The 16991-nt window shown below is 41.0% G+C and overlaps 2 protein-coding genes across 7 annotated transcripts in view; one reads left to right on the top strand and one right to left on the bottom strand.

The window, feature by feature from the left end:
* The window catches only part of LOC114515991 (intracellular protein transport protein USO1-like), a 35220-nt gene that overhangs the window by 16474 nt on the left and 1755 nt on the right, over positions 1-16991 (bottom strand). The window contains exons 1-3 of one of the 6 annotated variants that reach the window (XM_028535326.1): positions 7134-7347; positions 3673-3930; positions 1279-1363 (exon numbers count right to left, since the gene is read on the bottom strand). In XM_028535326.1, the coding sequence (XP_028391127.1) occupies positions 1279-1363; positions 3673-3855 (268 nt within the window). In that variant the 5' untranslated portion in view covers positions 3856-3930; positions 7134-7347. Of the gene's footprint in view, positions 1-1278; positions 1364-3672; positions 3931-4061; positions 4081-5485; positions 5586-5629; positions 5764-6131; positions 6151-7133; positions 7348-16991 lie in introns of those variants that run through there. The other 5 variants (XM_028535328.1, XM_028535325.1, XM_028535327.1 and 2 more) reach the window with 5 other exon arrangements.
* LOC114515993 lies at positions 13681-16882 on the top strand. The gene is made up of 4 exons (XM_028535332.1): positions 13681-13809; positions 13930-13993; positions 14106-14204; positions 16292-16882. Exons 2-4 carry the CDS (start codon positions 13935-13937, stop codon positions 16686-16688), a joined length of 555 nt encoding a protein of 184 aa, XP_028391133.1. The 5' UTR covers positions 13681-13809; positions 13930-13934; the 3' UTR covers positions 16689-16882.

Below are 16991 nucleotides of genomic sequence, written 5' to 3'. Positions count from 1 at the left end.
GAACTAGCTCACGTCTCACTGAAAATTCAAAAGAAATGCAACCACTGCAACGCTCCCTTCAAATTTACCCTCTGGGTGTTTGAAGCCGTTGTGTGCACAGCTCGCCTGAAAACTCTCGTGTTTTCGACGTTGTTTACTTCAACGCTTTTTAACTTTCACACAATTTGCAGGTACATTTCTTCAATAATTTTTTTCCTCGCCACATGTACTTTGTGTACATCTGCCGTATGTAAAGTATCATGTTTCAGTGAGTCTGACGATGACTTTGGACGTAGAAAATTGACATTGGCAAGGCTACAAGCAATCTCTTAGTTTCTAAATCACATCTTGAATTTTGAAGGATTGTTTTCTTCTTCGACTATTAAACCTGCATCGTTTCGTACTTTTTAAACGGTAAACCGCCATCCAAGCGAGTAGACCATATCAATTTCCTTAATGTAACGGAGAATGTCTGGTCGCAAAGAATATATACTCTATCATTGGCATTTGGCACCAGAGTTTCGTGACACATCCGAACGTCCGGTTTTCGCTGTCCATGATCAATTCAACCATAATTCATCTAGCCGACAAAGCGAGATCGCGCGCTGCGTGGAAAGCGCTCGGATGGCGGAAACGGACGGAGTTCCCGCGAGAAGTCAGCGAGCCGCAGGTAATCTAGCGAGAAAATTTTGTCTCGGAGCAACGGGGTTAAGAGATTATAATAACTTTCAACATGATTAAACTCAAGTGAAAATTTGCGAATCACCCGCGGCCATTTTCCAGCATGTTCTTTGGTTTGTTTAAGTATTTCAATACAAGTCTAAAATCCCTAAAATAAACAAACTATTTCCCAATTGCGGCGTCGACGACCTAGCACCAATTCACACATTTACACTAACGAAATGCATGTGGAATTTCAAATTCGCGACGAGTGTACGCCTAAGACTTGACCGTTTGGAAAGCGTAATAAGGCGTTTAGCCTTTACATATAAGCCGTTAGCTTTGATTGCCCTAGCCTGTAACGATCTACAGACCCTGTCATGAGCTTAGTTTTATCACGAATGCACAACGCCACGAACAATTAACATTAAGTGAAGTTAAATGAGTTTGCAGTCGTTTTCTACGCGGTTTCTTTACAAGCAAAAAGAAAACACGTTAAAGCGACGTTTAGATATACCCAGGCCCGCACAGGGAGCTCGAAGCAAAGGGATTAAAAACCCTAGCATGTTTAAAACAACAAAACAAAACAAAACAAACTGTATGTTTTTATAAACACAGTTGGATCTCTGCTCAACTTACCAGGTTTTTCACTCTTTTCCTTCGATGAAACGCCTTTGAGCTCGGCAACGATACGATCCACACTGGATGGGCTCTGTTCCACGCACTATGGAAGAGAGAAGGCACGTCTTTGTTGAACGTCGAAATTAAAATATATCAAACAAGGCATCAGGATCTGGCTGTCAGTAATGGTTAATGGCGTGTTAATATCATAACCTCCTGCCATGTTTGATAAGCAAACAATTCCATAGTTTACCTGCTCAGGAATTCAAAACTTTCCCCACTTAAGCAAACAAAAATATCTTACTCGTTTTGGCGAGTTTCAAATACCCGGCGCGTGTTTAGATAAAAATATAGATTATGTGGTTACTTGTCGAAATACGAAACGTGCACAGGAAAAACACCGCTGTGGGATATTTCACTTAAGCCGAGCTAATATCAATAATCTGCTGGGAATTAATTTTTAGTCATGAAAGTGGATCAACAGTTGCAGTTAGTTATATAAATGCAATGAAAATTAGGCAATCAATTTACAGAATGCAAAGGGAACAAATTGAATTCCTTTGCCCAAAATTTAAACAACGAGAAAGGACTTTTTGGCGGGTTTGCGTCATCGGGGTCGCACTATGTTGGTTGGATGTTTTGTGTGACAACATTTGGTGAAGACGGAAGCAAAGGGTGACATAATATTTGATGGTATGCAGAATATGCACCAGTTATACGGGTGGGGTGTTTGGTGAGCTTGCCATGCGGGTGTTCTAATCCAGATCTGCGTTTTATACGATTTAAAAAACCACTGACACCTCGGTTTTTCCACTTAATTAATTTAATTGGGTGACAATAATAACACTGTAAGTAAGAAACAAGACGGCTAAAACTGTCTCGCGTGAGGTGTAAGAGACAGCTTCTAGCTTGCGTTGTCGAAGGAGCTTAAGACTCACATTTCTCTCCTATTTTAAAAACCAACCCGTATGCGTTGTCTACAAAGCCAGAGCACAAAACAAGGTTTGCTCAAAACAAAGCTCGCTCCTCGGGAAATCTTTTGGGTGAAGCTCAATCTCCACAGCCTGGGAACGAGCTAGAAGCCACGTGACACGTTATTCGCTGTGGTGATGTAACAGGATGAATCGTGTGTTATGTCCACGCATTAGGTAGGAACCACAGGGCTGTATAAACAAGCTATTCTAGGCTAGCTTGTTGGGTGTCCATTATCTCATTTATCTGACTATGACAAAGACGAAATTTCAGTATTGGGAGCAGGGGGGGGGGTGACGCACCTTGTCGTCATGTGTGACGCAATCATCACGCAAGCATTCCCCAATCATTACGAAATCCCTAAGGCTAGTATCTAAATATCTTATTAGTACAAGACTCGAGTTAATAGGATATTCAGTTGTACCCTTGGATCAAGATTGCACTTAACTTGGGGGCAAGCTTTCTTGCACGGGAATAATAAAGTGATTTCGTCAAATTCCTACACAAAAGGATGATTCGATGAGCACCGTTGACCTGTGAAGATTCCTCTTAATCACCCATCGCAGAAACTCGAAACTGGATGGTCAGGCAAGTTTTATCTTCAATTACGAACGTCTTCAACCACACAGGAAGAATGTCGTTCGTAAAATTCTTGGCATGTGGAAGACAAGTGCGCTGATAAATCAGTCGATGGATCGAAACTGTAGACATCACCTTGGCATTCTCGAGAGAATCGTTCGCGTTCTGCAGATATTCTTAAGATTTTATCAAAACACGTAGTGACCTCTTTCAATTCCGCTCCCGTAAAGCACTTGCCTGGAGCAATCGATATATTTTCGGCAGCATATCCAAATCGTTTCCACGTGATTTCCTGCAATGGCTGGCATGCGAGCCGTTTGCACCACTTCAAAATGTTCGTCGACTGCCTGACTCTGTGCTAAAGGCTACAGGCTAAAGGCTAACCTTTGGAATGTGGCCTTAATGGCACATCTAATACAGCACCCCTCATCTCCATCTCCGTGTCAATTCTTAAGATTTGACAGGATTTACCCATCAGTATTATTCCTTTTATCGCGTGTAGAGAATTCAACGATTAGATTACGTGATTTGATTGTATATTAGCATATCAAGAGCTGCCAAGTGCCAACTGTACTCGTTCATCGGTCAGCCACGGCCCGACTTGAATCAAACTACAACCAAACTTACCGCCAATTCATGCTAGCAGTTTTCACTGCCATTATCTTCTTTTGACAAAATAATGCAATTGAGCGAATAGTTATGAATGTCCTGTGTTTAAGTGCGCTTGTTTAAACATTGTAACTTATTCACTCCATCAAATCGATCCAGAAAAGGAAATCGCATCTGAAAACGCAGCAAAAATCACCCGCGTGAACTAATAACTTACAACGAGATACGAAAAAGACAAAGATCCCTTCTTACCTGCATTAATCGTATCCCACAGTCAATAATGTCCCGACCTTCTTGTGCTAAATGATCGTGGTCGTCGTTTTTCGCGCCCGCAATAGTCCCAAATCTTTCCCGTACGCTTTCCGCCCATTCCTCAGTCTTCTGGCATAACTCCAGAGACAGAACCTCGACGTGAATAACGCTTTTTGAGAACATCCTTGCAATCTCGAAGCTCCTGGTTTACAACGGTAGACTCCTTGTTCAGCGTGGTTTTTCCTCGATAAAAGATGGCTAAAACACAAAGATATTTATACAAAGATAAGCCTTTCCGTGTACTTTGTATTCTTTATGAATTTAAACGTCTTCCTATATGCGCGTGGAAAATATGTAACTTTTAAAATGACAGCCAACAGTGAACTTACGTAGGAAGTTATCATGCGATCTGAGTTCTATTGATTCAAATGGAATCATGAATTGCATTGATATGGATCAAATGGGCAGTTTAAAAATTCCGCTTTCAGTCTTATCTCTGAGTTTTCTAAACCCTGAACAAACTTTCCGGTTATCTTTCGGGAAGCACAGCATAACTGGAGGTTTAAAGATAAACGTGGGCTGTAGCGGCGGGATATTGCAGTAGAATTTGAAATCACACCACGAAAACCAAGTTCCACAGTTAAACGGCAAGCGTAACATGTATAATCTTAGTCTTTTCCCACAGGGTCGGCCGAGGAATTAGCCATTTGAGTCAAGTAAGTAATCAGGAGTTGAATTCGCTTCATTTACACGTCGCGAAGGTCAACGAAGACAATACCCGAGGTCTTGAAGTGAACCGGAAAACGTTTTAGAATTTTGATCTCAATCTATTTATTTTCAGATGATTCAGCTGGCCTGGAGGATCTGGTTTCGGCGTGGGGAAAAGATTCAATGAAAAAGATGATGAAATCAACAAACAATATGAAACGGCGAGCGATTTGCTTGAAAGATAATAAAAGCCACGCCGTCCGTTTACTGCATGTTAGTTTAAGATGCCTCAAATATACGACGGGGATATAACAGATGCTAGCGATAAACCCAGCCGCTATTACTAAAATTTCAATTCTTCTTAGTGTCAGACGCATCTCTGACTTCGTTCACCAACCACCAGGCACAAATAGACTATAATTTTTATCCCTGTGGAGGGACTGTCTGTTGTATTTCCTGTTCTAAACATTTAAAAGCTAAATTTGAGTCCTGAATGTCATTTAAACGTTCTCTTCTCAAACTCAGCCATCTTTTTGAATTGCGGTACTAAGTTACTCGAGTACTACTTCAGAACAATGTCGATCTGCCGTAGATTTGATCAATCTTGAACTCGCAATTAATGAGGACGCCTCGCACTATAAGCAAGTGATTTGCACCCCTATACTATAGAATTCTAGTCGCCCAATTTCTACAGCGTTCAAACGCAGATAAAAACCACAGAATTTCAGAGTTAATCAGATACATCGACGAGGATTCCTCTATAGACTGACCAAACCTGTGCCTTCAATCCTTTCTCAAACTATCAGAGGTAAGGGCCGCGCACTAACAACCCCCAGCCCTATACTATTGCTAATCTAACAAGTTATAGATACAGCTCTACACGGTTGAAAGTAGTACAGGGGTTCTCGGTATCGTAACTGGCAAAACTGCCGACTGAGAAGCGATCATTCCAATACAGCCAGTATTAAAATTTTGTCAGTCTTAAATGTCTAAATTAAATTACATTTGGGAAGATGAATACGCGTTTAGCACTCACAATTGTTACAAGAAGTTTCAATTGACATTAAAAAAATGAGCAAACCAACACTTCAATAAACGGACTTACCAAGTATAAGCTAATGAGCGAAGCTGAGATATATTTGAATGAGCTTCAGACCGAACTTTTTGTACAAATTCTTACCACACGATCAACAAGAATACTTTATAAAATACTACACCAAGAAGTGCCCAAGACCTTTTCTTCAGTTACCTGTTTTAAAGACTGAATAATCGCAAAGCTTCGTCCTCAATTTGCCACGGAACACTCAACCGCAGTTTGTACTCGAAAGGACTGAATTGCATGCAAACAATGGTAACATGATGGCCACCTCAGATATTTTGGCTACGTTGTGTTATTACAAATGCCATTTGGAAAACGTGACGACATGTCTTGACTACCGCCAAAGTTGTTTTTCCGAATTCCTCATATAGATAATAATCACAAAAATTATATCAGCTGAGCTAGAGTTACACGGAACGCGCATTTGCTAAATTTCAATTAAATTCTTGCTGAATTCCAGTTCTACTTTTTACAGCGCTTTTTTCCGCTATTAAAAATGATGCTTGATTACCAAGTGTTTCAACGATGAGTGAAAACAACATACAATTTAAAGCTAAAATCTGTGTTTTAATTTGCCTCATCAACAGCTTTACTCTTGCATGTTTAGTCCTTGAATAAAAGTGATGCTTCAGAGTGTTGTGTTATATATTACCTCATTACGATTTACGAGGTTGACTCTCCCCTCCTCAGCAAGCATAATTGCTCAAGTACTACCAAGTCATCTTTATTTAAAGTCTCAACTCTCAGCAGTTAAAGCTGGCCCAACACGAACGGGAAATCTAATCTAGTAGTGAATGCTTTAGCACTGATGGAAACCATACAATTGATTGATTATGATGCCATTTTTCGAAGCAGACATCTCTCAGGTATAATCGCCCCCTACCCGCCCACCTCAGTATATATGCACACAAAAGTTATTAAATATTTCGAGTACTTCTTTGACAATTACTTGATACATCGCGTTATAACGATGTGTTTATTTAAACCTCACTTAAAAGGCCAAGGCTGATCTCTATAACAAATGCATCTCAGCACGTACGTTATAAAGTCTTATAATGCTTTCCGGAATAGTACAGGAGCGTACACAAACCCGTGTCATGTGCCACAAGCATGGCTCTGAAGCTGTAGTTTAAAATTAGATTAATTCATAACTAAATCGCTAGTTCGCAGCCAAAAATTGCAAGTGAAAACGAATCCTCAATTGGCCTTTCCCTATAGTATCACTACAGCTAGTCTATTGCTCCTGGTCTCACAAATAGCTCAGTAAAGAATGCATTTTTCCCGCTAAACAATTACACCATTTTACACACAAATATAGCCACGACAATGCCAGCCAGTTTTTAAGAAGAACTTGTTCGAGTCGTTTATGAAATGATGAAGGTTACCCAGAGAATCGACTGAAATATTCAGCTTTTGGATTAAATATTTAAAATGCTTGTTGATTATAGACGAGAGCAATTACAGCTGATAAAATGGTTCAAAAAATTAAAAGGAGAGCATGAAAAATACCTAGGTTTGATTGGCAAAAAGTATTCAACATTTGTATTAGGGAAGACCTGAGTTCGAAGTTAATTTTGAACAAGAACTTATTTTGGAATTAGATCGTATATTGTTCAGCCATATTAATTGCAGGTACATAAATAGTTTTACATACAAAATAATCGCGTCGACATGAACTTCTCTCCATGGTAACTGCTTATGGTTACATTGGCATCAGGAGACGAAGAATTCGGCTCGTCAACGGTGCTATCGATAAAACGATGCTTATTCACACAATCATGAACTTTACCAATAGACTTAATGTGAACGACAGTAAGACGACGGGACAGGTTGAGATTTTAGCTTATCACGGTGGCTTACGCATTTACGGACGCAAGAGTTTCCAGGTACCCGAAATCACGATAAACAGCCACCAGAATCCATTCTACGTCAAACGATTGTTGTTTGTCTCCAAACGAGCGAAAGAAAAGAGTTTTCTTTCAGCTACGTTTTGTGAACATAGCCATACATGCAGTAATCTGGATGCAGAGATTTAATTTCATTATTCTAACTAACATTAACCTCTTGAACCTGGGTAAACAAATACGTGCTATGTTCGAGGATGGACCCTGCTTGGTCGAATTATTTTAAGTGGGGAGCCAGACGAAATGGCTGAGACATTACCTTGTTATATAACAGGGTACACCCCCTTCCTTCCTCTCCCCACTACACTTATAAATAAATACTGAAAGTGCAGTTTAAAAAATTTACCCCGGGAAGGTACACTACCAAACATATACGCACAGAAACAATTCTTAAAAAACATTATGCATAATAGGCAGAGAGGAGGGGGGGGGGGCGACTTCTAGACTCGTAATCTGAAACACTTTGTTCCAAGATCGCATTGTACTTTGTCTTTAAAGAAATGTAATTCATGGAAGATCTTCAAGATGCTCTTACACATATATGATTTGTCAGTCCGAGTTTGTTTTCCGCCTAATGGCGAGAGAGGTAAAGTTGAATTGATTTTTTCAAGCTGAGGATTGCCAGCCAGTGCAGCCTGTTAAACTATCGCTGTGTGAACGTTATCTACTTTCAAGAGAATGTTTTTATCAATTTAATGGCGTCAGTATCAGAGATAAGGCTCCCTCTAGAAGGGGGATGAGTATGTATTAATGGTCCAACCTTCGACATAGCCATGTCTTGCGGAATTCTTATCAAGCGTAAAGCCCTGCTTCAACTTAATATCCCAATTGCGCACTCGCATGATCCAATCAATTTTTCCAATCCGATCTCTCTCAGTCCGTTTCGCGCATTATAGAAGCACCAACAATTGTCACGATCAGTCAATAGTATTATACATGACGCTTTGCATTTTAAACTGTCCTAAGTTATTTCATGTGAATGATGGAATGAAACGCAGCACGCTTTCTTTTTAATTACATTAGAGATATTTATTTTGTCGCTGCTCATTCGTACGGAGTCTATCAGGTGATTCAGGTCGTTGTGATAACATCGGGAGACCTCCTTAATGGCTTGAGAGTGGATAAAATTTGAAAATCGCTTTTCATTTCCGATGCTCTAATGCACTTCAACTATTTCTGATTGTTTTATCTCATGATGTCTGAGCCAAATTCATAATGGGCGAGATAAGATCGTGATGAGATGCAGTAGAGTGGTCAGTAGTTGTAGCATCGCGTGTGTCGATTACTGGTTTAGTTGCAATTTGCGAGGAAGAAATACTTGAAAATTTTTGAACAAGATAAGCACGTAACAAATGGCATGCATGCACGAACTATATGGATCCTCGATAATTTTTTTAATTCTCTGTTTTCAACCTGTTTTCACTCCTGTGGTGCCAGCAAACGTAAAAAACCGTCATCTTTTCGCTTCACTTTTTGTTGAAGCAAAATCCGGCTTAAGGAATCATAGAGCTCAGCGCACACCATGCACTCTAAAGCACCCGCGCCGACAACGTGTCGAGTCCTACTTGAATATGCACGGAATAAAGTCGCAAACTCGCCGGAAGATGCGATCGCAGCAACAAATTGCCAAGGTCAGCGTCATTCAGCCACGGTGCAGGGTTGCCAACCAATAACAGGACGAGTTTTGGTTACGTGCTTTTGAGTTTGAATGCCTAAGCACTCTGTTGGGATAATATCACAATAAACACTCGTTGTTCTGCGGTCAGCTTTACCATTTTCTTTCGATCGAAGCAATAACAAGGCTAATTAAAATTTAGTCATAATCACAATTTCAAATTTTTCGTATTTAGCATTTTAAAAGTTGCATTAAATCTCCACGGGCTAAAATTCGTAAACACGGCAAATTTTAACAATGAGTGATTTCAATAGTTTTCCTTTTTTTGAGACACCCTGTAGTTTTGATTGCGCAATAAGCATAATGTTCAATACTTGTCGACTTTTCGAGGTTTCTAAATTAATCAGTTCTTTGAATCCTGACTAATCGAATCGAATCGAACGCTAACATTTCGTGGTTTCATGAAAGTACAGTGATTTCGTAATATCCTAACGTGAAAACATGCCGACCTATTTTGACATGGGTGATATACGTTTGTGTATTGTTAACATCGAATAGTCCATTCTGATTGGCTAACAATCACGCTTTTGTAAACACAATAGACCTGTATGCTCTTGAAATGGTCAAGTCATATGGTCTAAAATGGTTAAGTTTTATTGGCTATTTCGCTGTTAGGACTTATGTGTGCAAATCCAAAATCTTTACAATTTAAGAGAGAAAATCGAGACTATGGTCGAATTAGTCGTTTTCAGGCGAATACGACCATGGTCGAATTAGTCGTTTTCCGGCGAACTCGACCATGGTCGAATTAGTCATTTTCCGGCTAACTCGACCATGGTCGAATTAGTCGTTTTCCGGCGAATTCGACCATGGTCGAATTAGTCGTTTTCCGGCGAACTCGACCATGGTGGAATTAGTCGTTTTCCGGCGAACTCGACCATTGTCGAATTAGTCGTTTTCCGGCGAACTCGACCATGGTCGAATTAGTCGTTTTCCGGCGAATGGTCGAATTAGTCGTTTTCCGGCGAACTCGACCATGGTTGAATTGGTCGTTTTTCGGCGAACTCGACCATACTTAGTCGTTTTTTAGCGAACTCGACCATGGTCGACTTACTCGTTTCCTGGCGAACTCGACCATGGTCGAATTAGTCGTTTTCCGGCGAACTCGACCATGGTTGAATTAGTCGTTTTTCGGCGAACTCGACCATGGTCGACTTAGTTGTTTTCTGGCGAACTCGACCATGGTCGAATTAGTCGTTTTCCGGCGAATTCGACCATTGTCGAATTAGTCGTTTTCCGGCGAACTCGACCATGGTCGAATTAGTCTTTTTCCCGCGAACTCGACCATGGTCGAATTAGTCGTTTTCCGGCGAACTCGACCATGGTCGAATTAGTCGTTTTCTAGCGAACTCGACCATGGTCGAATTAGTCTTTTTCCCGCGAACTCGACCATGGTCGAATTAGTCGTTTTCCGGCGAACTTCTAGCGAACTCGACCATGGTCGACTTAGTCGTTTTCCGGCGAACTCGACCATGGTCGAATTAGTCGTTTTCCGGCGAACTCGACCATGGTCGAATTAGTCGCTTTCCGGCGAACTCGACCATGGTTGAATTGGTCGTTTTTCGGCGAACTCGACCATACTTAGTCGTTTTTTAGCGAACTCATGGTCGACTTACTCGTTTCCTGGCGAACTCGACCATGGTCGAATTAGTCGTTTTCCGGCGAACTCGACCATGGTTGAATTAGTCCTTTTTCGGCGAACTCGACCATGGTCGAATTAGTCGTTTTCCGGCGAACTCGACCATGGTCGAATTAGTCGTTTTTCGGCGAACTCGACCATGGTCGACTTGGTCGTTTTCTGGCGAACTCGACCATGGTCGAAGTAGTCGTTTTCCGGCGAACTCGACCATGTTCGAATTAGTCGTTTTCCGGCGAACTCGACCATGGTCGAATTAGTCGTTTTCCGGCGAACTCGACCATGGTTGAATTGGTCGTTTTTCGGCGAACTCGACCATACTTAGTCGTTTTTTAGCGAACTCGACCATGGTCGACTTACTCGCTTCCTGGCGAACTCGACCATGGTTGAATTAGTCGTTTTCCGGCGAACTCGACCATTGTCGAATTAGTCGTTTTCCGGCGAACTCGACCATGGTCGAATTAGTCGTTTTCCGGCGAACTCGACCATGGTCGAATTAGTCGTTTTCCGGCGAACTCGACCATGGTCGAATTAGTCGTTTTCCGGCGAACTCGACCATGATTGAATTGGTCGTTTTTCGGCGAACTCGACCATACTTAGTCGTTTTTTAGCGAACTCGACCATGGTCGACTTACTCGTTTCCTGGCGAACTCGACCATGGTCGAATTAGTCGTTTTCCGGCGAACTCGACCATTGTCGAATTAGTCGTTTTTCGGCGAACTCGACCATGGTCGACTTAGTTGTTTTCCCGCGAACTCGACCATGGTCGAATTAGTCGTTTTCCGGCGAACTCGACCATGGTCGAATTAGTCGTTTTCTAGCGAACTCGACCATGGTCGAATTAGTCTTTTTCCCGCGAACTCGACCATGGTCGAATTAGTCGTTTTCCGGCGAACTCGACCATGGTCGAATTAGTCGTTTTCTAGCGAACTCGACCATGGTCGAATTAGTCTTTTTCCCGCGAACTCGACCATGGTCGAATTAGTCGTTTTCTGGCGAACTCGACCATGGTCGACTTAGTTGTTTTCTAGCGAACTCGACCATGGTCGACTTAGTCGTTTTCCGGCGAACTCGACCATGGTCGAATTAGTCGTTTTCCGGCGAACTCGACCATGGTCGAATTAGTCGCTTTCCGGCGAACTCGACCATGGTTGAATTGGTCGTTTTTCGGCGAACTCGACCATACTTAGTCGTTTTTTAGCGAACTCGACCATGGTCGACTTACTCGCTTCCTGGCGAACTCGACCATGGTTGAATTAGTCGTTTTCCGGCGAACTCGACCATTGTCGAATTAGTCGTTTTCCGGCGAACTCGACCATGGTCGAATTAGTCTTTTTCCCGCGAACTCGACCATGGTCGAATTAGTCGTTTTCCGGCGAACTCGACCATGGTCGAATTAGTCGTTTTCCGGCGAACTCGACCATGGTTGAATTAGTCGTTTTCCGGCGAACTCGACCATTGTCGAATTAGTCGTTTTCCGGCGAACTCGACCATGGTCGAATTAGTCGTTTTCCGGCGAACTCGACCATTGTCGAATTAGTCGTTTTCCGGCGAACTCGACCATGGTCGAATTAGTCTTTTTCCCGCGAACTCGACCATGGTCGAATTAGTCGTTTCCCGGCGAACTCGACCATGGTCGAATTAGTCGTTTTCCGGCGAACTCGACCATTGTCGAATTAGTCGTTTTCCGGCGAACTCGACCATGGTCGAATTAGTCTTTTTCCCGCGAACTCGACCATGGTCGAATTAGTCGTTTTCCGGCGAACTCGACCATGGTCGAATTAGTCGTTTTCCGGCGAACTCGACCATGGTTGAATTGGTCGTTTTTCGGCGAACTCGACCATACTTAGTCGTTTTCTAGCGAACTCGACCATGGTCGACTTACTCGTTTCCTGGCGAAATCGACCATGGTCGAATTAGTCGTTTTCCGGCGAACTCGACCATGGTTAAATTAGTCGTTTTTCGGCGAACTCGACCATGGTCGAATTAGTCCTTTTCCGGCGAATTCGACCATGGTCGAATTAGTCGTTTTCCGGCGAACTCGACCATGGTCGAATTAGTCGTTTTCCGGCGAACTCGACCATGGTTGAATTAGTCGTTTTCTGGCGAACTCGACCATGGTTGAATTAGTCGTTTTTCGGCGAACTCGACCATGGTCGAATTAGTCGTTTTCCGGCGAACTCGACTATGTTCGAATTAGTCGTTTTCCGGCGAACTCGACCATGGTCGAATTAGTCGTTTTCAGGCGAACTGTTTGAAGACTTTCCGAGGTAACTTTCCGAGGTAAAAGATTAAGGAGCAGATAGTAACCCAAATGGGCAAGTTGTCGTCGACGACTCCCCTAAAGTGGTTGACAAAGTTGTATATATGTATGTACATAAAACTTTACTTAAAGACACTAGCCCCGACAACAATACGTTGATTTCCATGGGGGGCGTCTACAAGATTAAAAATTACAGAAAGCGTAATAAAAAATACAGAAAGCGTAATAAAAAATACAGAAAGCGTTACAATATATTTCTCAAATATTCATTCCGGAATCCGTGTTTTACAAGGCCTATTTGCGGAATCCTCTTCCGGAATCCGCTTCCGCCATTCCGTATTCCGCGTTTTATCCCAACCCCATGAGATTACGTGATTTACAACTATATAGTGCTTCATTGTGCATTGTTCATTGTTCATTGTGCGAAGTGTTATCGTTTCCGTTTTGTGATCATGTGCACTCCCGGTTCCTTCTCGAATATCCCCTTTATTACAGTTATTTGCTGTCTAAAATATGGCGTACTCAAAGCGAAGTAGTCGTTATACAAATGTGTTATGTCAGGTGAAACTTCTCATTTAAAATTACTGTAGTGTTTTGCTTTAACGGAAGTCTTATGATATATATACACACTTCCTTTTCAGCAAAATGATGTCTTTTTTAATAAAATCCCTTTAGCCTATTGGCTAAAACAGCGAGGTTTAAATTACTGCAAATGCGGAAATTTTCTACAAAACGACCCAACATTTGCAAGTTGCAATCATTTTATTCCGTCGTATATAAGGATTTATGTGTGCAAATCCCAAATCTTTATAATTTAAGAGAAACTGATCGAGACTGTGAAGACTTTCTGAGGTAACTATATACTCTGTGCTATACAAAACATACTAGTAATGTGCAGTTAGTGCATTAATGTTTCTACGAAAAATCACTGTGACTGTGTGAAATTATGATTGAGTATAATTTTGTCTTCAGAGACCATGGAATTGCTATGGTTATTCCTTATCGTTGCAATTTCTGCAATTTCGTCTGTCGAATGGTAAGCTTATATGTATATGTTTGATCTATCACTGTATCACGGTATATACTACTCCAACACGTTCATAAATGCTATAGTTTACCAATTTAAATGTATGCCGTTTTGCGTTTAGTGGATGCGACAGTGAAAGGAGAACAATTACCAGTGCAGACAACAGCAATCTCGTACTTTGTATTCAATTCAAAAACTCTGACTGTTTGCATTGCAAAGCGTGAGTAATCGTTGTATGTTTAGTGGTTTATTTTGGGTAAAGTAACGCGTATTTGACAATCTTCCCCAAATTGTTTTACATAGAGTCATTGTGTAATAGAGCAGGCGCGCAATGCATGCCGGAAGTTGGGTAACCATTCACTTCCAAGAAAAATGGCTGTTGTCAGGTTGGCGATTTGCGGCTAAAGAAAATAATACAGTCCGGCTGTGATTGTCTAGCCTATCTAGTCTGGGACCGACTGCAGAAATTCTTAAAGGCAAATACATTTAAAAATAAACCTGTCCCACACCGTAAACCCTAAAACTAACCAGAAGGTATTGTAGATTCAATTATTTCAATATTGAAAAATTCCAAAAAAAATTTGAAAACAATAAAGACCATACCAAGGATCGAACCGGGATATTCCGTACACAGGACGAGCTCATAACCACTTGGTGATATACCGAGCATGCCTTTTGCAGTGTTATGATTTTTGTAACTGGAAAAGGTAACAGACTGACTTTTTTTGTGCATCAGAGAGAATATGAGCTGTTGTTGTCGCATGGTAGTTTAGGTGACAACATTCAGGTGATAAGTAGTTGAAAAATGCTTTGAAAGTTGTGTAGTCTGGAAACCTAGTGTAGAATATCACTGCTAATAAAACTCTCTAACCCAAATAAAGAGTTTCTTAATTCTTTTGTGTCTTTGTTGTATTTATCTTCTAGTTGTTTTTACTTTTCTTTTAAAGCCTCCAGTTCTTCCGAATGTTACTGAGCTGTTTCACATGTTTATTTTCTGTTGTAACAACATCTGTAGAGTTTAAATCATCCTGTTGTTCTTGAATGATATTGGCAGTGAGCAGTTCCACAGATTCCTTCTCCATTCTAACAATGTCTGTTCAGCTGGTTTTTTTTGCTGCTTCACAATAAGTTACCTTTGTTTCAGGGGTTTGCTTGTATCAAGTATTGTTGGAATGTTATTGTAATATGTCCTTTTGTCCAGACCTTTTGTCGCCAGGAAAATGAGCTGCACACATACGATGATTGTCGGTAGGATTGCATAGTCCCTTGGCTTTTAAAAGTTTTATCCATTTCTTTCTTAAACTCTCATCTTTAGGTATTTTATGAAATGACAGCACTTGAAGGATTTCTACGACTGTTATTTCCACAGTGGGGCACACAACAATTTTCCCTTCCTCGATTAACCCTTTCACTTTGCTGCAGTTGTTCATTTGCTTTTTTAGAGGTACCTGGTTCTGGTTCACTATCCATTATATTATAAGTATTTACTTTTTTAATACAAGAACCGAGGCACTCCAAGACAAAACTCACAAAACACAGCTTTAAAATCAGGTGAAACCAGCAAAAATACGATTGTAAATATTATGAATTGTAAAATAATTAAATTCAGTATACATGCAGGTAAAATTTCACGCAAAAACACAACAAGCCCAAAAGATAAGCCTTGTCAGATTGAAGGCTATCTAATGTTGCTAAAATGATTATAATGACCGAATTTTGCTTCCGAATTTCAGCTGGCAAAATATGCTCTCAGATGCATTTACAATAATTCAGAAGACAAGAAAAGCGTAGCAAGACAACTGGAAAATATATCCAGAGTAAAATCGATCTCTGATGGTGTCTTACAACTGTATAACACCTGTAAAACGTCGAGCAAGTCAATCTTGAACGCCGTTTGTGTTCGAAACGTGCTCACTCGTGTTACCCAATTCGGACCGATTTTCTCTTGTATTTCATGCAGTAAACTCATGACCATATGACACGAGATACATATAACCTTCCTCTAAACACAGCAGTAAAAAAAATTGCCGATCGTACCGAGGAAGGAGCAAAAAACTGCCGCAACGTTATTCCAAGGAAAATCGCCAACCTGACAACAGCCATTTTCCTTGGAAGTGAATTGGTTAGTTAGTGGTTACCCAACTTCCAGCATGCATTGCGCGCCTGCTCTATTACGCATAGAGGTCTGATAGAGGTTCTTATCGCTACCTACAAATGAATGTCACATTTAATCTATTACATCACAAGTGCGGCCGGCGAGTTATCATCTCAAAGACATTAATTTACTGACTTTTCCTGCCAATATAGAAATGGAAACTATGCCAAGTGTGATACAAAACGTGCACAGACAAATGATCCTGCAGATAAATACGGCCCAGCTCCAAATGGTCGTTATGCGATCGGTTCTGTCTACAAGCACAGCAAACATGGCATATCTTGGGCTAATCTGTACCCAAAAAAACAGCATAATAACGGCTGGTGGGATTATTACCGCAGCAACCCAGACGTACCCGGATCGCGAAGTCATATTGGACTTCACCCTGGTAGATTATCCCAGGGTTGTGTTACAGTAACGGATAAATCTTGTTGGAACAAAGTGGAAACTATGTTACAAAGCAAGAATGGAGCTCATATCACTGTGTCAAGAACATGGTTCAGAATAGCAATTGTTAAGTGCGTTGGTGTTCTCCGAGTAATGAACTGAAAGGGACTGACAAACGGATGAACTTTTCATTTGGCACGAAAAATAATCGTTTTAATCATATCATCACAATATAGTATAGTATAGTAGTCTTTTAGTAGAGGGGCGAACATGATAAACTTAAGTATGGGTGTCGGTAGTTTTGTAGTAAAATATTTGGAAGTAATTAAAATAATTTTTCAAGCATTGCAAAAACAGCTTTTCGTATTCCTCTATATCTCGTGAAATCGATAAAATATGAAGTATCCTATACTGTTTATGGGTGATTAAAGGCATAACTGCCATTTTTGTCATTGCATCATCCTT

The sequence above is a fragment of the Dendronephthya gigantea genome, unplaced genomic scaffold (assembly GCF_004324835.1).
Source record: "Dendronephthya gigantea isolate DGI-Jeju-01 unplaced genomic scaffold, DenGig_1.0 000005F, whole genome shotgun sequence".
Classification (NCBI taxonomy): Eukaryota; Metazoa; Cnidaria; class Anthozoa; order Malacalcyonacea; family Nephtheidae; genus Dendronephthya; species Dendronephthya gigantea.
The sequence above is the reverse complement of the archived record's forward strand: the minus strand, read 5'-3'. Positions and strand labels throughout refer to the sequence as shown.